The following is a 24,636-nucleotide window of genomic DNA, read 5'->3' as shown; positions in this document are numbered from 1 at the left end:
CACGATCAATGACTGATTATTATTCCATCTGCAATTATTATGCAAATAAGCTTATTCGCCAAAATAACAATTCTCCATAATTCATTCTTGTTATAACGGTTTGAATATCCTGAGACATGTTTTTGTCCTTACTTGGTCACTGGTCCATAGAGAAACGGGTGTACTAAAAATTAATATGCGATATAGCAATAGTTAGATTCACCGTCGCAGTACGACAATTATTTCAATTATGTAACACGATTCTTACAACATCTATAGAACGATATTCTATACAGTATGAAACTGATTCTTATGCGGCGATGGTAAATCCAACTGTTAACTTGAATTTTTAGTAGGTATACCTTATTGCGCTGTGTACAGATATTTTGCGTTAATATCATTGTTCGAAGAAGCATAAAGTTTACCACATCTTAATTTTGAAATCATTCAAAAATTTCTAAAGAAGTAAAGGTGATTTTGTAAATCATTTCCTGTATGACCTGTTCAAAACTTAGTTTCGCTTTCTGTTTTCCAGAACAAAATTTATAATGTTCATAACTGAAAAACCTAAGGTTTGAAACAAACTTATAAAATGCTGAAAATTTCTTGTTATCAGCTTTTTTTCCAAAAGTAATTCAACAATAGTTTGACCGTAGGAATAAAATGAATTTTTCGTTTTTCAGTAGTGAAAAATTCGTAGACAGATTAATTACCACGTGAAATCCTTCCATTGATAAATAAGCAAAATGAGCAACCAAATATTTCAACACAAGGAATTCAGTTATGTGAACTATTGAAGTTAAGACGATGCTATAGTCGGTTCTTACCGACCGAGCGAAGTATCACTTATTTTGCCTATTACCTACGCTTGTGCGATACTAACGTAAAAAGCTATTGCTATCCCGATTCTACTTGCTTAACAGGAATATCAAATAACTTGTTTTTCATGCGAGAATAACGCCAGGCAATGTATACTTGTAATAAGTGGTAATTGAATTACAGGAATACATGACCTGCCGCTATTGTTGCATAAACGAAATTTTTTTTCAAATATTCGTATACAATTTTGTATATAAAATGGCGCTATCATTAGCTTTTTTGCGTTAACGATACGTAAGCGTAAGTAATAGTCAAAATAAGTGATATTTCACTCAGTCCGTAAAGACTGATCATAGCATCCTCTTAACGCGATGGAAATAAAGTAGGTAGATATTAATACTAGAATGACAAAATTTTTTTTGCCATTCTGTAAAAATTTGACAGCTTAGTGCATAATTTTTTCACATCAAATTAGATACATTACCGTTAACAAATTCGCTCTCATTGTTAATACTTTTTGCTCATGAGGAATTTTACGAATATACAACAAACACCTTCGCAACGTATCACTCATTTTAAGTTGAGTCAACAGCAGCTATTTTCTGCACGGAATATTATCTAACGCTTTACACAATCATTATGTAACACAATGCGATCTCTCTGGAATTTGTATCAAGGGACTCGGAGAGTCTGTTGCAACGTACGGTAAGAAAAAAATTAATATTGGTGTATTGGTCATGCCGCAATAAATAGAAATTTTCATCAACCATTACTGCCAATTTTATACAGCGATCGAATTTTTGTAGAAATAAAACTATACGATATTTTTTTGCACACATTGACGATTAGGTTCGAACAACTTATAATTTCTTAAGAAATTTAACTACATGTATAGCAAGCGTTGTGAGATCGTTTATGTCGGCAACATTGTTTGCTCCGTGTCTTCGTAGCAGGCAGCAAAAGTTGGCATCTAGAAATAGCACCTGGATATTCACAATACACGAGCCTTGGTTTCAGCTCTACGAGCCAAGCTAACATAAGAAGAAGCCATTGCAAGTCACGAGGTGAAATCCCAGCCAGCTGTTGGGCAAAAGAGCCGTTGTAGAATGTTATTCTTTACTTCGTCCTATCAGGGCTTGTCGTATGCAGAGAAAAATGATTTGTTAAACCAACTAATTTATCTGAATTAACCAACGTGTATTTATGTATAATGAAAAAAAAGTATCACCAATTATTTCTGTCTGGTTGAGCTTAATAGCGAACGATTTAGTTGAGGGAATCAGTTGACGCAAACCGACTGGTACTTGAACCAAATGAACGAAAATACAGTTGACAAATCCAACATAGTTGAGTTTAATAACCGATTTAGTTGACGGAGCCAATTGAATTAACCAACGTGTTTGTTAATCAAATGCGTAATATTATTTTCAACAACTCGAATTTAGTTGAGTGCAGTACTGATTTATTTGATTCAGCTAAGACAACTGTAATATATTTACAAACGAAAAGAAAGGTGGTCCAAACCGGTACAAAGGATTCTGAAGCTGCTCCCGTTGGAAAAAACCGTATTATCAAAAGCAGGGTGTGGGTCATTTTTTGAAAGTGTAATATCTTTTTTTTGTTCGAAATACTAACGGAAAAAAGTGCTACAGACGCGTGCTAGCGAAGTACAATCGATATCAGTTTTCGAAATTTTTTTTCCCAAATTCGGATCCCAGCCGACGACACTCATGTCACGACTAATCTCCTAATTCGTCTGCTTATTCTTACACCTCTATGACTCATACACACCCAAATGCACGCAAAATTGTACAAGACAGCATATTGCTTGTAACATGTAACCTGTAGTAGTCGATACATATCTGTATATTTGAAATTTGGCCGCCAGATTTTGTAGTCACCACAAAGACTTATTTCGTGGCCCGCGACTGTTGCCCATTTTCACTTTAATTTACAATTAGAAAGTTGTTGAAAGATTTCGCCACATTTCTTTTTCTCAAACATTTTGTCAATACATATCAACCGCCTTTGAGGACTTTGTGAATTCCTTCGGAGTCGTGTAAAGTCATTTGAAGTTATGAAGAATAATCCGTGATTGAGTCCTCTGTAATTCTGTTTTCGAAGTATATCAGAATCTTTCGAATTCGAGAAGCCGTTTGCAGTACGATAGTTCCCATGTCGGTTGGTTGCATTCCTCTTATTCATCAAGTAATAATTAATCCCCGAGTTCTTGGAATTTATCGTACAATTAATCCAACATCAGGCATTAATCCCATTTTATCCTTCATGGTAAATTAAATTTTTTGTTCAATATCAAGCCGTAACATCGTCATGTTTGCAACTTTGCGGGGGTTCCACTTGAATCGATTGCAAGTATAGATACTTACGTGTAGATATTGGAGTGTCATATGAGATAACGGTATTGTCGTTATAGCTATTCAATCAGGTATTCTGCCGAAAGTCATTACGAAGGATAACAATCGGACAATAACACGCCTGATAAGCTACGTATACGTAATTAAAATGACCAGCATTAATCCGATAGCGACAAATAATTCAAGAATAAGCCGCTTATCTTCGATGTAAGTTAATTATCGCATCAGTAATCGCCTTCGCTAGACTATATAATATATTATTGATTAGAAAAATATTTTTTCGATTAAAATTGGATGAAGACAATAATTATATCCTACATTCCTGTATACGATAATTATTATTTTTCTTATTAACGCTCATATATCTCAGCTACAACGCATATTCGAGCAGCTAGGCCTTCCTTCCATATTACAAATTCGTTGTGACGCATGAGTATACAATTTATTTCATTCGAATGGCCGTTGTAAGTATCTCAACCACTTGTGCCAAAGTCACCCTGTCTTGGGGTCACTTGACCATGTACCAATTATCTCAAGAGCTAAATCAGCTCGTGCAGAATGGTGACCACACCCACATATAGAACAGATTGCACTCTCTTATATCACCTCAACAGCAATTTTTATTTTTTTTTATTTTACTAAAAACCATATTAGAGAAGAATGATTATACATATCGAGGGTTGTGAACCAAAAGGGGGTCCACAGTTTTTCAGTATTCGATGATTTTACTACCACAAGGGGCTATACGGAAAAATTAAGAAAAGCCGATGTAACCCGCAAGTCGAAAAAACAGTGGTTACGACTTTTTGGGTCTTAGTCCTCGATATATTTGTCTTACTATTCGCCGTTTGACTTCGTATGTCAAAATGTAGGCGGTCGAAAATAGCCATGACCTTCGGGTCAATCGATCTACATATCATTACAGCCAACAGCTCAAATCCTTATATACAAGGTGAGTGCGTTTAATCACTGAATATCTCAGGAATGAATTAAGATAAAAACAAGTTTTATACGATTTTTGAAGGGTTTACTGGGGGAGAAACATGATTGTGGGTGGACTTGTGGTTTGCGCCATTGTTGGGATTTTGCAAATAACGTCTGATTTTAAGTAGGGAACACGTATTTTGAATGATAGCAACTGACAGCGAGATCAAAGACAAAGTCAAATACATGGAAAAATAGTACATTTTATAACAAGGGAATAAAGTAAATATTATTCCCAGGCGTAGGTTTACTGCCTGAATGAAGGTAGGAACGAATAATCGGCTTTATTATCCTCACGGAAAAAAACCCCAAATTGGGTGTAAATTCGTACCCCTAACTTTTTTCTCATGGGAAATTAGCAGTATCTATCAGTCGGGAGTACGAATTTACACCCAAGTCGGGTTTTCTTCCCATGAGAGTATTGTCTTGCATGTAGGATTTTATTCCCGACTCAACTATAATGCCCACTTTATTGACTTGAAAAGCGAGGCAAAAGTAACATTACATGATTCCTTTTTATACTTTTCTCCCGCATTTGTGGTTAAGAAATTCTAATTTGCCGCTCATTTGCGAGAAAAAAGTAATATTTTTCTCTAACTAATGGGGTAACCACATTATTCGCATCGCTCAGGTAGTAAACCCATCCCCGGAAAAAATAATCTTCGGTTTTATATCCGTGGTGCATATATGATTTTATTCCTGACTTAATTGTGGCCACTTTATTGGCTTGAAAAGTATTTACCCCAATGGCGGGTAAAAAGTATAAATTTTGCGTTTTTTTATGCATAATCAGGAAATCAGTACAATATACATGTTTTTTCGTTATATTTATAGCAATTAGTATAAAAGTGACTTTTTCGCCCGTTGTAGTTTTTTATTGCCCGCTGATCATAAAAGTGCTATGTTCGTCCCGGATTTAGAGAACTTCTAACGTAACTGACTAAGGAGAAAAATTAACTGTTGCAGTTGCAGATTGAAATCCCGCATGTATACATACATTGTCCTCGCTTATTATATCTATAGCGATGTGATCCATATTCAATTTATGCATGTATGTAGAAATTTTTAAATTACTGGAATTCATAGTTGCGATTTGTAATCAGTATCGGTATTTAAATATTGTTTGCGTAACACTGATGCACATGTTTTTCTCACCTAATTTACAACAAATCTTATACATCTCAGCGAGTGTTTGTACGTCACACACAGATATGTCATATGAATAAGCTAATATGTATCTAAAAAATCAAGGGCAATCTAATAGTCAACACTGCCAATGATAAGTGATAATAATTGATGGCCTACATGTCACCACCAACAATGATTAGCTGTTGAGCATACCGTTGCAGATAACTACATCGAACTATAATTAGTCGATACTGTAACTGCCACTTCAGTTGAAATGCACGTGATAACGTTTAACGCAAATGTTGTCATGCTTGATTTTTATCAAGAGGCAAATGTTAACAGCTTTATTGTCTTGGTAAATGGAGTTTTTCAACTGTTATTCACTTAGCCTTATCTAACGTCAGATTCTTCACATATCTTTAAGAATCTATTTTTGTATTGTGCAGAATTTCTTCACCCTTTGACTTTCATCAACCTCTTTTTTTTTTTACAGGTATTCGTTTCTCAATGGACGTATCGCGCGATGAGGTGAAAGCGTTGTCCGCTTTGATGACCTTCAAGTGTGCTTGCGTCGACGTACCATTTGGCGGAGCTAAAGCTGGTATCAGGATTAACCCAAAGCTATACTCAGAACACGAATTGGAAAAGATCACGCGAAGGTTTACCCTGGAGCTTGCAAAGAAAGGATTCATTGGTACGTGGAAGTCAAATTAAATGACAGTATTATCGAGTAAAGATCAGTAAGTCAAATAGATCTGTGTAAACATAGTCATACAAATCTCAATTTTTTGGAACATGCGATGAGTACAAAGCCATTTCTTTTTGTACTTGCTCAGTCGTATGAATTATTTAGACTCTTCAATGCCTAGTTAAAAAATTTATATAAGATTCTCTTCCAATTTCTCATGGAACGAATCGACGACGGTAGAATCTTATTGGAAATTGTAATAGGAACTGATGGAATTCTACCGGCATTCTCAACTGGGATTACATTTACTTTCAATCAGTGTGCTTGGAACATACTTGTAATAACATCTTATGTGTTAGGCTTCTGGTTAATATTACAATAAATACGTAATATTTTTCTCCAGGACCTGGCGTGGACGTTCCTGCTCCTGATATGGGAACTGGTGAACGTGAGATGTCTTGGATTGCAGACACCTATGCCAAAACAATTGGCCACTTGGACATCAACGCTCACGCATGTGTAACTGGAAAACCCATTAACCAGGGTGGGATTCACGGGCGAATCTCTGCCACGGGACGCGGAGTTTTCCACGGCCTTGAAAATTTCATTAACGAAGCAAACTACATGAGCATGATCGGTAAGCATCGAGAACTAACTTTTCGGGATACAAGAATAGAATCATTATCGTTTCATATCTTGTTGGTTTTTTTTTCTTCCTTGACACATACAATAATCTTAGATCCGAGCGTATAAAATTTTGATTCTGTTTGTATTTGAACCGTCCATTCCCTATCACTCACCTATTTTTCAAACGTAAATACAATTTTTAATCCCCTTGTTCAACTGCAACACGTGTACAACAAGAATGCACGTATTTCAGGAACAACTCCCGGCTGGGGTGGCAAAACCTTCATCGTTCAGGGCTTTGGTAATGTAGGTCTTCACTCGATGCGTTATTTGCATCGTGCCGGTGCTGTCTGCATAGGTGTTATTGAACACGATGGATCCATCTTCAACCCTGAGGGTATCGACCCCAAGGTAAGATTTATTCGAAAGTTTTGCAAAGGGAATTGCCAGGTAGTGAGAACAACTATATTCTAAAATCACAATATTTTTTGTAATTTGTTAAAATTTCTTCAAAGTGGCTTTTTCCATTTATCCAAATTTCAGCCTCTGAATACGATGTAAAAGTTGAGGGATGCAAATTGACAGAAAACTGACAAATCTTGCAATATCATCTATAATTTCCACCCTGTATCGTCGTCTAATTTGTTTCTTGTGAAACATGCTATGCAATATGTTTTTACAATATAATCATAATTTGTGTATGTAATTCGGTATTCACTGTCATCACTCTTTATCTATATTCTATAATCGCTGACAGTTATGGTATTTACATCGGAGCTTCGTTACAGATATCTGTAAAATGATGTGAAGTTGATTTGTGATATCATTCCGTTGAAACAAAAATTTTGCTATACTCCAAATAAGGAGAACACGAGTATACATAATACATGCACAGTGCACCGATACTTATACAAGTGTGTAATATTATAAGTTTTTTTTCTCTTGCTTAAAGCAGTTACGATCACATCTCAGCACAGAACACAAAACCATGAACGTATAGAAATTCGACAAAAGCATGCTCACAAAAGTCTACCTATATCAATGTAGTCGTAACATTCAGGCGTCTTAATTCGTAGCAATTGGAAGATTATCGCAACGATACAGGCTCCGTCGTCGGTTTCCCTGGTGCTAAACCGTACGAAGGAGAGAACTTGATGTACGAGCCTTGTGATATCTTCATTCCGGCTGCTGTTGAGAAAGTCATTAACAAAGAAAACGCTGGTCGTATTCAGGTAAATACAAACTTAAATAGTATAGTAAGAATCTGTACTTACAGCAATTTGCTCGACATTTATAAAACTAAAGTTGGTAATGTTAATGTCGAGAAATGTTGATAAAAAACTACTGTTTTGCAAAACATAAGAATAACCGAAGGAGCTGGTTTTACAAAATCTGAGTTTGTTGGTACTTTATTATAGTTTAGTCAATTTCAGATAATTCTAACGCTGCAAGTCAACACGTTCCTCCAAAAATATGTCGTTACAATAACGTTATGAACTTTAACTCCACGGAACTTTGAATTTATCATAAAGAGTTCGTAGGAATACAATAAAGCAGCATTTTGATATCACATTTCTTAAGAAGCTAACTGACTTCTATGCATTTTGTATAAACAGGCGAAAATTATTGCTGAAGCTGCTAATGGCCCCACTACTCCTGCCGCCGATCAAATCCTTATCCAAAGGGATATTCTTGTGATTCCTGATCTCTACATCAACGCTGGTGGTGTGACCGTTTCCTTCTTTGAGTGGCTCAAAAATTTAAATCATGTCTCGTATGGGCGACTTACATTCAAGTACGAGAGAGAGTCCAACTACCATCTTTTGGGTAAGTTATCTCTACTCTCACGAAAAGGAAAATGTCTACTATTTTGTGCGCAAAGAACGTAACTGTTGCAAATGATCAATTCTTTAACTGCAAATTACTGTGCAAATAATAAACTCTTCAATGATAAATGATTATAAGATCTTATATGATAATAAGATATTTACTATGTTTTATAAGACCTTATATTATACATAATACATTTAATATTTGACGAAGTATTATAATGATTTTTTATACATAATTTCATAGCAGATTTCATTTGAATTGCGTATACGGTGCATGTATAATCAGTAGGTAAAATTGCTGTGAAGAAATATTCAGCAAGATCCTCGTTTCATCATATTAGAATTATTTTTCCAACTTATGTAAGAATGGTAATTACCTTTACGACCCTGTATGAATTTCATAAGATCAGGCGACCTCTGTTAAGATCTTGCCAGATTCGATTGAAATGGTATACAACATTCTGTTGTTCTCTGAAATTGAATAGCAACGGTGAATCTCGCATAGTAGTGTTTGGGAGTTGGGGAGTGGCGGGGGAAGGAGGATCCACCCTACTTTCTTCCTCCCCAACCCCGTTCCCCTTCGCTGGGCTGGCGGGACAAGGTCCATTGCTTCTCCTAGTCTTGATCTCGATCTTTTGGGCGCTGGAATCTGGTGATAGTTTCACTACGTATCACCAGATCACCATCTCCTGGATACGAGAGCGGATTCCAGCATCTGAAACGTCGAGATGAAGACAAGGGAAGCAATGGACCTAGTCCCGCCAGCCACAAGAGGAGGGCGGAGAAAGAGGGAGTAAGTTACTTTCCTCCCTCCACTTCTCACCTCCGAAACAATACTATGCTATACAACATCCTTATACGAATTGTCGACAGCATTTGGTAATAGCTATTCAAGTTTTCCGTGTGCACGCATTTTTTTTGTAACATTGAATGTAATTCAGTTTCACAGTGTTTGTAAATTAGATCGTCATTAAATATTGCCTCAGTATTAACCAAGTATTGTGACATAATTGGTAAGGTAATTAATTCTCATTTTCAGAATCTGTTCAGGAATCACTTGAACGTAGGTTCGGACGTGTAGGTGGTCGAATCCCGGTGACACCCTCAGAATCTTTCCAGAAACGTATTTCCGGAGCTTCAGAAAAGGACATTGTACATTCTGGTCTTGATTACACAATGGAGCGATCAGCAAGGGTGATCATAAAAAATTTAACTCACGATTTATGTTCATGATATTTGTTGGTCATTTCTCATTTGCTGCTCAATGTATGTCTTAGCTTGGGAACTTTTAACTATTTTGACTTTGCCTTCTTCACTATAAACATAGTCAAAATCTAACAAGCTGAGTATGCATGCATGTATTTTAGATTTTTCATTCTTCAGTCTTCAATTGTTCAAAATAGATGCCGCAACAGATCGATTAATAACAAGTATTCGAGACAGTAATATCTATATTAGGGTGGTCCTTAAGAAGGTCATTTTTGAATTTCGACCGGCCCGTCCCCCAAATCGGCTCCAAACAATTCAAAAATATAGCCCTTATTTTTTCAGATTTTTATCTCAAGTCTAATTCTTGCCCCCAAGAGGGTGAATTTACGTATTAAACCCTTACGGAGGCAGTTCAAATCTACGCAACGGATTTACATGAAATTTGGTATGGGGGGGATTCTTGGGTCACTAATTACGAATCTGAACTGAAAATTCGAAAACTCCTGCATCTTTGAATTATTTGAAGCCGTTATGGGGGGGGGGGGCAGTTGAAATTCAAAAATGACCTTTTTAAGGACCACCTTAATGTCTATATGTAAAAATTGAAGAATTACCACTCATATTGTTCGGTCCCATTACCAGCATAAATTGAAATTTGAATTGTCTGATTATTGTTTGAGGGTATGTATACATGACGAAATTGTTACTTTTTCAGGCCATCATGAAGACAGCGATGAAGTACAATCTTGGATTAGATTTGAGGACAGCTGCGTACGCGAACTCAATTGAGAAAATCTTCACAACTTACTCGGAGGCTGGACTCGCTTTCTAAGCACGGATCAAGTGCGATGAAATTTTTGATCTATTTCATGAGTCAAAAAATGAATTACTTGGCATCAGATATAAGTTACCCAGGGAGTTTAAGGAGAATAAGTCAGTATTGTAAATTTTTTATCCGCACGCCATTTAACTCACTTTAATCTCGATATTCATTTTAATGTGTGATTTATACGCCATTCAACTATATACACAGTGTGGCGTATATTTCTTGTGGACGTACTCATGTGCCATGTGATAGTCAACGATTGATTTTAAAGCTACAGAGAACGTTATGAATAGCAAAATAATCATATTACACACGCTTTCCCACTTTAGTGTGTTGTTTCTATTTTCCTTGTTGGACATACTGAAACACAAAGATTATTTTTTTGGCGATTTTCTTTCATTCCACCATCGCCTAATTATGAATGCATATTTTGCTATTCTAATGAATACACGACAATTTTCAAAAATACGTAACGCAATATTATTTACATTCATTTACATTAATTCAGTAGACAGGATGTATTATAACGAACAGTGATGATGTAACAGTTGAAGTATCATGTTAATAAAACTTACTCTCTCGTGAACATTTGCCAGTCTTGATAATTATTTTCTTAAGCAAACTTAAAAGTCTGCATTGAAATTCGTAAGCATTGACTTTCCTAAGAAGTACATCAGTTTGTATGTGAACATTTTTTGAACACAATGTTCGTTGATATTTTATGGAAAAATGTGTTATCAATTTAAAAATATTAAATTTCAGGAAGACTGTAAAACACTTCAATATCATATGGATAAATTTGCGTTATCTTTGTCCAGGGATTGAAAAGAGATGCAAAAAATCATTTGGTATACGAATCCTTAATAGAGAAAAATTTTCGGAGAGCAGTTTATTCAAGTTTAGGTCAGGTCAAACTCTTTCAGTATCCACATTGCAAAATTTATGCCAAAGTTATGTTTGATACTGATGGGGACAAATAGTAGAACGGGCAAAATCGACTTGTAATTAGAATAATTGTATCATCTGTAAACTGATACTAGGCCATGAAAAGTCCAAATACCTTCTTTGAGTAGCATCGGACGATTGTTCTTCAATCGTTTATTGCCAAAAATTCACGGGCACCTTTTGGCGAATTAAGAAGTTTAGTCTTCATCGTCAGCCATCGCTCGTGAAGCGCCGTACGTGTTCTTAGAAGAGCTAAGTAAACTTACTCTAACCACGAGATTCATGCAATTCTTTCCATTTATTAAAGACAAAAAAAAAGACGAAACAAAGAAGATTACGTACATGTATTTATTAGTAAAAAGTATGGAGGTAGACCGTGAAAACTGTTGTGTCGATAATTTGGTATTGATATTTCACATAACTATAGGTATATAACTCTACTACGGCGGAAAAACTCTAATAATGTAATCTTGAACAATTTTTATAGAGCTTCTGTGATACTTCAGTGCTGTATCTGTGGTGACATAAATCGTTAAAGTTTTCCACTAAAAGTTACTGAGGCGTCATTCCGAAAACAGTATGTGAATCGATTACTACTTTCGTTGGCAACATATGCTTAGTGAATCTTCGTATAAATTGTATTTTCGAACTTCAAATCTTTGCAAGTTAAAGTTGTCAATGATTTTTTAATGCGTAGCGTAATAAAGATTACGGCCATTGAGAGGCTGCCGTGGTCTGTAATTCTCTTTTTCTGGCCATTTATTACTTATTTTCCTGAATGAATCCAGCTGCAATAAAAGTGCAATAAATATAATTGTCGAATGCTTGAAATGTAACACAATATGGTAATAAATGCGGTAAGTCCGTATTTATCTCATAAAATTAAAATCTTAGTGAAAATTTTCCAAGTTTCATAATCCCTTGCATTTGTTATCACAATGCTTTTAAATGTGTACAGACCATGGAGGTAAAGAAGATACAAACCTGTTTCTCCGATATAGTAAGTGGACTGGATGATACGAGCCAGGTAACGATTTCACGACATGGAGGAGTTGTGAGGGAGCCAATGTAAAAGACGTAGTCATCTTGAAAGGTATGGTGCAACATTGCTAATGGGTAGGGAATCACTGGAATCCGTACGTTTAGTTTCTTATGAAGCTTGCAAAAACTGTTTTCGAGCAAATTTATGCCAAGGTTTGGCATGTCACTCATCTGAAATGAACGACTTCGTATAATCAATTTAATTAAACGTTTACATGCTAAATATCTTAATGCGAGTTTTGGCATTACTGCTGTTCGGCGTAATGTAACAGATTTTTCTTCTGGCATCCGACAATTTACAACTAATAAGATAGTGCTTGGTATGAAAATTGATTGAAATCTTTTAATATCTTGCTTGCTTTGCCGGTACCATAGTATAAATTGACAACTTCTCGCAAATTCTAATCAAAATCATCGCCTGAAGATTGCTAACGATTGCTAAAAGATATATAAATTGTTGAATGGTAAAGGGAAATTCTCTTTTATTCCTCCGTTCAAGAGTAATCCAAAAACATAGGAATTCACTCGAGTATAGCATCACATCGAATGTTGATTAATTTTTTCTATAACTTCTGACTAATCCAAACGCAGAAGTGTAAATTGAAAGGTATTTTCGTGAATATAAGTTCTCGTATTTTAATCAATTCATATCACTGACAACAAAAAAGATAGCGAAAAATGAATCAAAACAAAAGTGCTTGCACATTTTGTCGCATTTGACTGGCTAAGCGTTTCTCAAAGATTTTCAAGTCACTTTGATTTTGTAAAAGAATAACAGATTTTTATAGATATCTTGTACAAACAGAAACCCAGTCCTATTGAAAAAGTGATAGTAGAGTAATTTTTACAAAAATACCTTACGATAAATTACTGTAGATCACAAATAGCATTTAGAAAGACTAAATCTCAAGTCTAGCAGCTCGGTAAACCCTGGTTAAAATTGGACTTTACACATTCGGACGGTAAAAACAGAAAACCATATTAAAGCGAAAGATTAAAGTTAATAACGGTAACGTAACACTAAATATTGAGGAAATATCACTATTTGACAATTATAGATTAACTTTGAAGGAGTTTTTTTTACTTTGCTTTGAGACGGTTTACTGGATTTCAGATGATACTTAAGTTGCGAAATACCGGGTTCACCTATTATTGTTGTTTTTTGTTTGTAGCATTGTTGCAATAACGTGACTAACTTCAACCCCATAGTAAGAAGTATAGAAGCATACAAATTTTCATTATAAGTAAAGAGCTTTTAAATTTTTACGTTTCAATAGTGTGTTCTCCATTTTATATACGAAATTTTTCAACAGGAAATAAAAACCCGAAATAAACCTAATATGAAAATGTTGATATTCGGTTTTTGATCCGTCACTACGAAGCCGTGAGTCTGAATTTTAGAAGTTTAATGTCAAACTGAAAATTTGTGACTCCAAGAATCATCAGAAACTAAGTTTCACGAAAGTTGCTCGGTTTTCTGACAAGGAATTCAGTTATCCCAGATCAATCTCTCGGATTTCTATCTAGTTCATAGATGCTGTAATAAATTGAAAATCAAGTGACACGTTTTTTTTTATCGCCCACAAAACATTAATGGAGTAAAAATATCCCCTAAAAATGGACACCCAACGGGGTGATTTCTTCAAGCGCTTGATGTATTTAAATAAAACCAACTCTGATATGTTTCCATTCTGAATGAAGAAGAAAAGAAAAAAACACGCGTCGCTTAGTCTTTGATGTACTACGATATACATGAACTAGATCAAAATCGGAGAGATTGACCTCAGGTACATTGCTTGTGCGTTTTCGGTGCCATGTCTGATTCGCAATTGTAGATTTACAAAATTTTACAGCTACATATAATGTACACAGCGTCTCGCTAAAGAAGCAAAATGCAGTGATTGTTATTGTAAAAATTATTGAATTGTATTTCTCTGTTCTGCTCTGAAAAAGCGAATTTTTTTTTGTAATATCCAATATCTGTACGTACGATCTTGTCTTATGGTTCGTTAGAATTTCGTGAAAAATCAAAGTGACCTTAAAATCATGGAGGAAATTGGCTTATAGAAATTTCACCAATACCCCTAAGCTACCTCTTCAAAGCTGAATAACTTTTATTTCAAACATATCTGCATGTTATAAATTTCTCTATCTGCGGAACGATGCGTGCGCCTTATTCGAGCAACCGGAGTTACAGCGCAGGATCAGGTTAAGCATGACGTAAGAAAATAAGGTGAAACAATACGCATACGCTTTACTTGAACCAATCAGAAATCGATCGAAGGTGACGTCATATAAGTTTGATATTTTGTCCTTTAGTGTTTATGTTATTTTGATTTTGCAACACAAACTAGCTTTTGCAGCAAACAGAATGTACGGAAATAAAGAAGTAACCTCACGTAACCTAATTATGTGATTTCTGTGACGTCATCTTGGCTATGCGCGGACTGAGTGAAAATCGGTCTAGAGTTCTGACACACCTTACATCTCTCTTTCTCTCTCTTCTATTACGGTTTCAGCTCGGTTCACAAACCGCGCAGTCTATCTCTATGCGTCTATGGGCGGGATACAATCACGATCGTACAAACTACGACCGTAGATACGATGGTCAACCTGCAACGAGAGTTGTGACGTCGGTTGCTTGAATAAAGGCGCACGCATCGTTCCGCAGATGGAGAAATTCACAGTATATCTCTGTTCGTTGTGACATTTGCGCAGTAGTTAATTGATGAAATTGGGATATATTCTGTAGGTTTATTTTCACCTCGAACAAAAAGGCAACCACTGCTAGACCGTCGTCGTGTTTGAGTGCCTCGGTGAACGTCTGGTAATCTCTCTTGTAGTGAACCATATGCATTTCCATTGGAAAACTGAAAATTCAGGTGTCGCTCACAATTAGCATTCTAAGACAGGAATTTAATGAAATGATTATAAGGGTAACGGTTCGAGAGCTTTGAGAAGGTATTTTTCAAACTTAGGTAATCATGATTGTAAATTTTGAGGACCTCGTTGGATCGATGTAAACCATAATGAATTTCGCGAGTTTCTATTAAATGAGCAGTCAGTTCATTTAGGTCATCCGCAATATTTATTATTCAGCAACGAATGAACATCATTCTGACAGGTGCAAATGTCATTACTCTTGTATCATTAGGTACTTGAACGTACCTCTTATTGTCGATTGTGTGTTCACTGCCAACGGAGTCTCTCGGGCCCCAATGAAAGTGAAGCTGCGAAAAAGCATAATCTCCCGTAAGAGGACCTCCGCTTATGAACGGCGTCATCGCTTTTTCCCATGAGCCACTCAATTCAACTGAAATATAAATGAGTAATAATTAGATAAAACATTTAAATATCATAACATTATTAAACAATTATCAGATAGAACTTATTCAGGTATATCAGAATTTCGTCACCATCAAATGCAGAGTGTCAGACAATATTATATTATGCGCAAACCCCTCAACCTTGACATATCAAACACCAAATTATAATGATTTTACAGTTATACGTGAATTATAAACGATTTTTTAGTCTTGACATCACGAAAACAGAAAAAATGTTCGAAGCTGATTACGAATATCCAAGCGGTCTTCTCCAACAAATTAGTCCCCACAACTTCAGACAAGCAAACTTTCAGGTAGGTAATTATAATTGGTGAATCGAAATCTAATGCCTCGTTTTTAATTTGATAGCGGGATAGCCGAACATTGAATATTTCTCAAATTTGTATGTTAGTAAGCTACGGTAATTTTTATAAGAATTCAAAAGAACAAATACGACAATTGTCAACATGAGCTCGTATATTGATTTCTCATGTCAAATCGCTTTAAAGTGGTTACAAATATATTATATTTTTTAGTTGTTAGTTCACACTAGGTTATTTTATTGAGAAACTCATTTTCCACAACTTCATTGCAACGGTATTTTTGTTGTTGCCATTAGTAAATTTGATATTGCTGTTTGGAGGATCGTAGAGAATATAATTTTCGTATTAAAATAAGTCCTAATGGAATGAAATTGATAAAATCTATTCGTTTTTCAACCATTTTAAAGTGATTAAATATAAAAAGTCGATGTCTAGGCTCGGGTTTGTAATTTTAGCAAAACCTTCACAACTTGAAGTTGATGAATTCTTAATGTGTGACTACCTCGTAATATAACGAGTAAAAAATATTGATTCTCAACTCGCCAACTCTTTAAAATAACGTAATGTCGGCTAATTAACAACGTAATGCAGTAATGCTGATTAAATTCAATTGCTCATGTTATTCTACTCTTGTCTGCTTAAGTTGAGTTCCTTTTTTGCTACCAGTAATTCAATGTTACGTTGGCGAGGCCGGTAAATAGCTGCAAGTACATGTAGCAATTGTATATTACTACCTCACAGGCGTAACCTACTCATAACTTGTACAAATGCATTCATTTTTATTTAATAATGTTTTAATTTAACCCTACAATGTAGTGTTTAAAACGTTTGAACAATGGTTATTTCCATGGTCATATAATACTATAGCAAAAACTTTCTGACAAAGTTTTCATAAATTCTGATTTTCTCTGGCCTTATTCTAATTTATAATTTCACTTAATTCGAGAACTTTTAGAAATTCGACTCGACAGATTTCTCATGAATTAGTCAAAGTTTTTGAAATCCCTCAAAATTTCGTTAAAAAATTGTCCGAAATATTTTTTCTCCTTAACGTGAAATCGAGCATAGTTCGTCCACTCAAAAAAAAAGTGACACCATCATTACAATATTTCATGGTTACTTATATTTTACAGTCATTACGAAATATTAGTCGTCAAAAAAATTTTACTTTAACTAAATGATTACTCATGGTTACTACGATTTCATATAATTTTTGAAAGTAGCTACAATTTATCGAAGAGTTTGTAACCCTAAATGTCTTCTCATGACTATCAATATGTAATTATGCAGAATTTTATTTTAATATTGCTGATTTCGCGGTGATAACGCAACCGTATTACGAAATAATTTCGAATGATATTGATACCATGATTACTTGAGCGGACAAATCCCCAGAATTGAGGGTATAAGTTCAAAAATATGCAACGTCTATTAACCATTCCGGCAATTACTAGGCAAGCAACACCTAAAAAACTCTTTTCCACGGCATGAAGCTTTTTGGTGGTTTTCGATAATAAAAGAAGTAATTATGTCGATCATTGAACCAAAAAGATGGGCATTTTTTCCCGCTAACTTAAGACTTTTAGAGTCCGATAATCGCCACGCGATGTGCAAATTTAACTCAGAAAAACGAGCATCTTACGGTCATCGCATTCTGAAAATCTGGCTTCCCTAATAAAAACCGCTCAACCTTTCCATCGAATCGCCAAAATAAATTCGCACTCTGTGAAAGCCTCCGAAAAAGCTTTTACTTCTGTGAAATAATTTTTATACAATATACACCATTGGTCATATTTCTTTTCCGTCGACAATAGAGGCTGTAAATCAGGATGTAAATTTTTTATGGATAATCAAATAAACGTGTTTCTTGTTAACGATTAAGCTAAGACGTCTTAAACTTGGAGGATATTTATATAATAAGGTTGGTACAGCTGATGACATATCTAAATAGAGGCAAAATCAGATTTCGGTACTTGTATTGCTTACCTATAATCGGTGGATCTACCCATATATTTTTAACATACCCGAGTGTCCGTTATCAGTGATTGTCAGATTCTGTGGGAGGTTCCAGTACCCGGTCCAAATTAAACTCGGTGGCACATCCAGAGCAACAAGTTTGTTAGATTCCAGATTCACTGGGGATTGAAATTTGCCAGAGCATTCGGGACTGTCTAGAGACCATTCCTCAGGATGACTATACGAGAAGTGACCGGTATCACCAGCAGGCTGCTGTGCCTCAGTCGGCGAAGGATTTCCATTTGTCGTACTGACATCGGGTTTGTCCTGTCGCGTTGATGGTGGATCTTGCAGACCAAACGGTACCAAGCGTGAAACTTCTCGTTGAAATAGTCCCATGTTGCCGCGTGTCTGTGGCCCCTGAGAACTGAACAAATAGACTTTGTTTCCATGATCCTTGAATTCACCCTCTCGTTTTTTTTCCAAATTTCCATGTGTCCCAATGTTTTCCTGTTTTCCCTGCTGCTCTTTGTATTGTGTTTCTTGTACTTCGTGTGTGGTCTGTTTTGCTGCAGGAACTAACCGTATTTCATCGTCTCTTTGATCTTCGGATTCTTCATGCGGATACTGGTTCTGATCAGCCTCGAGTAGACCATCATCTTGCTGCGTTTCCGGGTCTTGATAATCTTCGGGATTTTTCAAAATGGTCGTTAAATATGCCAGAGTCCATGAATTTGAATGGTCAGCGCTACCTTGATCGTGATCAAGGACGTCTCCCGCACGGTCATTTTCTTCTGCCCACAAAATCGCTTCACTATAGGGATCGTCGATCAGTTCCGGACTGTCTGAAACGTGCCAGCATTTTAATGTCGTCCGTCTGTCTTTCTTGCGTGAAATTCAGAGCACTAGAAATTTTATTTCAAATAACTCTGACTGTTAGTTATCGTCCCTTCATTCGATTACTATACAGAGCTCCATCGAAAACTCCTTATCACGAATCGTTTTCAGGCTCATTTTTCGTACAACGCGACTTATATTCATTTTTTACCTTGTCACGATCAAATGAAATACTTGCGGGCATACATAGTGTTCCACTACAAAATTAGACCTAAACAGTGAGCATTTTTGGCATTGAATAAAATACCGAACTCTTCTATGAAAATCTATCGAGTAACTACCCAGGTATCACATTGGACGAAATATGGACTATCATTCGACTAATTAAATCTGACATAACGTCAACGGATGAAAAATTTGACTTAGAGTTGGCACAAAGTTGGCAAGACGGTGACTATTCGCTTGAGATAATACGATAATGACTGACAATAAGCCAAAAGTCAAAACTGGGTTGATCGCACGATGTCAACGAATGTCCTCAAAAACGTCAAGATCATGGTAACCCAATAAAAAAAAAAACAAAATTGAATATCTTAAAGAGCTCTCCATAGTCAGAGTGTCTACAGAGCCTTGAAAACCTGGATGTAGCCCGGAATATCAAACCTGAGCTTGAATTTTTTCCATTGTCTTATTTTTGAATAAAATTTAGGTTGTTAAATCAATTACAGATCTGTGAATACGTGAAAAGCCAGTCGAGAATAAAAAACTGAAAACAATGCATGTTACGGTGAAGAAGTTAGAACGTTTATCATTTCACGAATAGATTATTTATAACTAAAATAATAGCTGGACTCTTTTGTGATAATATTTATACTTGATGCGTTTATTTGATAGTGTACGTGATTGGTAATTAAATTTTTTCTCTAGGCCTCCTTGGGTAGCTTTCATTTTGATAACCGCAGAATGTGTAAATGTTAACAATGCAAGCACACCTATCAGTTTTAAGAACCGAATCGTACTCGGTTCTGATATGTCGTGAGAGTATAAATTAGGGAAATGAAACAACATTATGTACAATAATTAGCCGTGTCGTCTATGCGATGCGACTATAAGCACTTGAAACTCCAAAGAAAAAAATATTTGGAAATGAAAATAGTTCAATACGAAAATTTTTCAATTCCTTCCTGGTAACTCATATTATATTCAGTTCGGCGGATATTATGCATGACCTGAAATTAGATTAAAAAAATGATCTGGAAAACCTGAAAAAAGCCTTGAATTTTTAAATACAAACTCTGTAGACACCCTGACAGTGAATGTAATGGGATTTAAAAAATTTGGTAAAACTCGAAATTTCAAAATTTCGCTCAACTATTTTTTTCCTACGGTATATCAATTTACAGTCGATATTATTAAATATCAATTGACAACCTAGCGGACATTTGTGATGCTATGGCTGATATTTAGTTAACTATTGGGTTAGAATGCGCCTTTTTCATCAGTCTCAGATTGATTGACTTCATATTCTGCTAGTGATAAGTCAAAAGTCCGTCCACTTGTGGTACTTGGGTATACATATAAGCAAAGAAATTAATGGTGCAAGTAAAAAAAAAAATAAGGTAGGCTCAAATAGAACTTGATTTACGACAATCGATACTTTTTTCTTGGAACATCCAGCAACCACACCGGTACAGGTTTTAGGATATTTTAGTTGTATTTGCGACAACCACCCGTAAAATTTTGAAATTTCAAAGAGCTCATTAAAATCTTGTCGATGTTGCAGCTATCCACAGAAAAAAAAATCAACATCGGTTCAGTAAAACTTGACGTTTAGTTTTACATAATATCAATGTGGAGAAGAAATAGAGATAAAGATGTAGAGATGAAACTCACCTGGAAGGCGCGGAAAATTTTCACGTTTTGAAAGCACATGAGCGGCAAGAAATGATGATGTGTTTAAACTAATGGCTAAAAAAACTCCGAACAGTTTGATCATCGTCGCCTCTCACCAGTTGTATGGCTATAAAAGTTATTAATAATCACATACAAAAACACTTTTATTCAAGTCATTAGTTTCTCCATCAATAAAAAAAAAGTATATCCCATTCCTCCTGCAAATAATAAGGTATAATTACATTTTTTATTGAAAAATTTTAATTCAAATGTGAACCGCGATATGGATGATGTAAGCTCTAAGTTGTTCATTCTTAATCAATCAATTGATTATTTAACACATTGAAACACGTGACTCTTTACAAATTCCAATTCTATTGTGCTTGCATGGCGTCAAGTGCATAATTTTTCATTATTGCTTGTTGCAATTAATGTGTTGGAATTTTGTTGGGACTGCAGATTTCTTTAACCAAAACTTTCGCGTTCATTTGATGTGGTTTGATATTTATACTGTAAATATCCATGTTGTCGATCCTTTATGCGTGGCCATCACTCACGTAATTGTTACGTATGGTGTACCACAGAATATCGATATAACCACATGAACAGCAACTATCAAGATAATGACTGATTACGTTTCCGGTAATCAGATGAAAATGTTAACAGTTCTCTTCAAGTCGTTATTTGGAGGCTTCTCCTTGCCTAAAATCAACGATCCAAAAATCGTAGCTCAGCCACGTGGATCGAATATAATTCAGAGAGAGAGAGAGAGAGAGAGAGAGAGAGAGAGAGAGAGAGAAAAAAGAAACAATTTCAAGTCGCACACCCACACACGGTCACGCAGAATATCTGCAATAGTACAAGGATAACCACAGTTAAATGTTGCGCAAGGTATTTTACGTAAATGAGCTATAATTCGCATGAGAATGATGACTGATCGGATGAAAAGTCCAGGCATAAAAAGCGCTTTGCGTATATATACGCCTCGTTTTGTAGTAAACGGCGGTGATGTTTGCATAGTTGAATGGAATGACGCTCCAAAATGATTTCCGGTTTGTGTAAAATAATTCGAACACAGCCGCTTAGTATCACGCGGGAGATTCATGCCCAATTATCCTTACCACGTTGTAAGAAATTCGAAAACATTAAATGCTAAAATTAGTTACCTACCGTCTAGTGAGTGCAAAAACTAATAATTGCTTTGTAATCACCTCTCCGTAGTTATAAATTGAAGCCAGATATGAAACTTGAATCTGTGTATGTTTAAATTATTGAGGTATAGTTCGTTCGAGTCGGTTTTTTTTTTCTTTGTTTTTTTTTTCTTGTCTCTCACGTGATTTTGACGTGCCAAACTTGTTCTCCTTATTAGTGACGATACTCCGGTGAGTTCAACTTTTTTTTCATTTCACCTGATTAACATTCAGCCATGAGATTACGTACGCATACTATTCAACCATATCGAGATAATTTAAATTTTGACGTAAATTATCACGGGAAATTATATACATATATTACAACGATACGGGTTTGTATTTTTTGATGGTCTCAGCCTTGTTTACTTTATTAAATTTATAAATCGTTTTGAATAAAAATTCAATCACTCGATTCAGAACTAACATTCCTATGCTATGCTCTGTGCGAATTGTTTGATAAATTTTGCCTCGTAATGGGTAACCAAAAAACATAGCAAATTTGTCTTCAATTATATGTTTGAAATGAAAGGTAATCTTTTGCGTTTTCTAAAGAGGGTCGTTGACTTTTTTACATAACGAATACCTAGCTGACGATTAATTTTTTACACATCGTTCGTTGTCGGATGTTAAATTTTTATTTTACTGCTACGGGCCGTTTGCGGGTCGACAAATTGACCGTCGACTTATGGGCTTTGAACGCGTGAAAGAATTGATATGTGAGCTTAATTGACAGCTAAATATGATAAACCGTATATTATCGGCAATGTACACGTTACTTTGACGCGGGTACCATCAAACATCGTCAATATTATGTAGGCTAATAGCCTGTCAATTTTGGATGTTTATCGCATTGTAGGTCAACCAATAGTCCTGTCTAAATCTGTCTTATTTTCTTGATTACTAATCAACGTCAAAGAGAATAATTAAATACATAAGGATATGCACATTCGATGAGTTTTTCTTACATGTTTAAGTATACTCATTCTGCTTTTATTTTATTTTTCCCGTCCATCCTATACGCAACGTTATAATATTCAAACATTCCCGGAGAATATTTATTTTGTCTTTTGCCATAAATTTACCCGTCTGATAGAAAAAATTTATATCATAGAAAGATGAACATACTGAGATCAGCAGAACAGGTTTCGTAAATGAGTTGCGTTTCTCGCAACCCGAATATCACTTTCAATTTTACTTTTTCATAGTAATCAGGAAGCTCAATTGTGTAGCCTAGAAAGAACGTATTAAAAAAATCACAGAAGACTTGAAAATTTTCTCTGAATAGCTAGGCGTAAGTTAAATAGATAGTTTTAATAGAGAAATGTGTTCAACTTGTTACATCTCCATCCCCTCATCGAAACCGATAAAATTTTGCTGAAGAATTTATTTTTCGATTCGCAGTATCAGTAAAAATACTTCACTTTAGGGTTGAAAATATGAGTTCCTCTTCGGAATTGCATTTTAATTACGCTCAATAGAAAATTATATTGTGGAAATTGGTGATTGTCTTGGCCAAACGATATTTTCTTTTTTTCAATAAGCGGTTAGTCATTTTTTTGTCATAATTAATATCGGTACAATGCTGTAACTTGACATTTAAATCTTTAACAATGTCAAAATGATAAAAAAAAAAAAGTGTTTCAGTGACTTTGTAGAAAATAGCTTTCTAAATAAAATGAGTCATCGTGAAGTGAAATCGGAGGAATCTATTAGGTTTTTAATAATTATCAAGCGATTTAACGTAACTCAATTTACTAGGTATGTATAAAGTACAGGTCTGGAGATTTTGAAAAACACAATCGTAATGTGAAGAACATGTTTGAAAATTTTGTTTAAATAAAAAAATGTATTAGATAATTCCGAATGAAGTAAATAGTCAATTTCATTTACAACTAACGATATTTAACACAAAAATCTCTTCAGTACGGAGCTTAGTGCAGTTTTGAAATTGAATCGTTTAAAATACGACACACGAAACCAAAGAAAACATAGACAAACACCCTTGAATTGTTGATCTATGAAATTATAATTTGCACATTCCAATTGACCTGAAATTTAGATTTTGCAATCAGAAAACCTTTAAAGTATAACACCGCTTGTATGCAATTGTGCAACCGTACACATGATCAAAAGTCGAGAAGTGGTCAGCTTGATCAATAACGATCATAATATCGTCGAATATTGCGAAGATAGTATGCAAAATTAAGAATAATACTTTCTAGGATTGGAGTATATCTGTGTATATATTCAATACCGTGTGTGTAAGTTTCACATTGTCATCGAGAAGGAATGAAGGTGAAAAAAGAAAGCAATCGTGAAAGAAAAAAAAAAAAAAAAAAATAGATCTTGTCAGACGAACAAACCAAGAACATCTCGCAATGTACGGTCTGCCAATTTGGTGGCAGCATAGATAAGTGGATAAACCATTTACCGGCAATAAGTAATGACAAATCATCTGGTACAATAATCAGTAAATTACTCACCACGTATAGTAACGGTAGGTATAGTGTAGCAGCAACAAATGCTCGAATTGTTCTTCCTACGCCGAACAGAATTTCAAAATTAAAAATTACTATTTAATCTACCAATAATCCAAAGAAGCGAAACGGTAGATGTGGTAGCAGCGGCTAGTAGGATAACCAGCAAGATTATGCG

At 35.3% G+C, this 24,636-nt stretch overlaps 2 protein-coding genes across 6 annotated transcripts in view; one reads left to right on the top strand and one right to left on the bottom strand.

Moving 5' to 3' along the window:
- Positions 1-11,053, top strand: part of LOC124181721 (glutamate dehydrogenase, mitochondrial) — a 24,430-nt gene extending 13,377 nt beyond the window's left edge. Inside the window, exons 2-8 of the mRNA XM_046568543.1 lie at positions 5,779-5,979; positions 6,377-6,610; positions 6,854-7,011; positions 7,677-7,832; positions 8,217-8,427; positions 9,472-9,626; positions 10,357-11,053. Of these exons, the coding sequence (XP_046424499.1) occupies positions 5,779-5,979; positions 6,377-6,610; positions 6,854-7,011; positions 7,677-7,832; positions 8,217-8,427; positions 9,472-9,626; positions 10,357-10,473 (1,232 nt within the window). The 3' untranslated portion in view covers positions 10,474-11,053. The remainder of the gene's footprint in view (positions 1-5,778; positions 5,980-6,376; positions 6,611-6,853; positions 7,012-7,676; positions 7,833-8,216; positions 8,428-9,471; positions 9,627-10,356) is intronic.
- On the bottom strand, positions 10,604-24,636 carry LOC124181722 (carbonic anhydrase 7-like). Of its 5 annotated transcripts, XM_046568549.1 has the most exons (9): positions 24,465-24,636; positions 20,789-20,915; positions 18,811-18,903; positions 18,642-18,744; positions 18,127-18,485; positions 15,622-15,766; positions 15,218-15,323; positions 12,397-12,624; positions 10,604-12,200 (listed from the first exon to the last, which is right to left on the bottom strand). In XM_046568549.1, the coding sequence occupies exons 2-9, from the start codon at positions 20,889-20,891 to the stop codon at positions 12,099-12,101; spliced, it is 1,239 nt and encodes a 412-aa protein (XP_046424505.1). In that variant the 5' UTR covers positions 20,892-20,915; positions 24,465-24,636; the 3' UTR covers positions 10,604-12,098. The 5 variants fall into 5 exon arrangements, with proteins under 5 accessions (XP_046424505.1, XP_046424503.1, XP_046424502.1 ...); XM_046568547.1 differs by having other exon boundaries at positions 18,642-18,903; XM_046568546.1 differs by having other exon boundaries at positions 18,127-18,744.

This window comes from Neodiprion fabricii, chromosome 4 (assembly GCF_021155785.1).
Source record: "Neodiprion fabricii isolate iyNeoFabr1 chromosome 4, iyNeoFabr1.1, whole genome shotgun sequence".
Lineage (NCBI taxonomy): Eukaryota > Metazoa > Arthropoda > Insecta > Hymenoptera > Diprionidae > Neodiprion > Neodiprion fabricii.
Note: the sequence above shows the minus strand (reverse complement) of the source record. Positions and strands in the feature narration are given on the sequence as shown.

Bases quoted from the DNA above. Each gene is read 5' to 3' on its own strand.
- LOC124181722 (XM_046568544.1), bottom strand. From the start codon at position 20,891: ATGATCAAACTGTTCGGAGTTTTTTTAGCCATTAGTTTAAACACATCA. The intron at 18,904-20,788 runs GTGAGTTTCATC...GGCACGTTTCAG, and splicing joins AAATTTTCCGCGCCTTCCAG to ACAGTCCGGAACTGATCGAC. The intron at 12,201-12,396 runs GTTTGTATCTTC...CTTTTATTGCAG, and splicing joins TTACTATATCGGAGAAACAG to CTGGATTCATTCAGGAAAAT.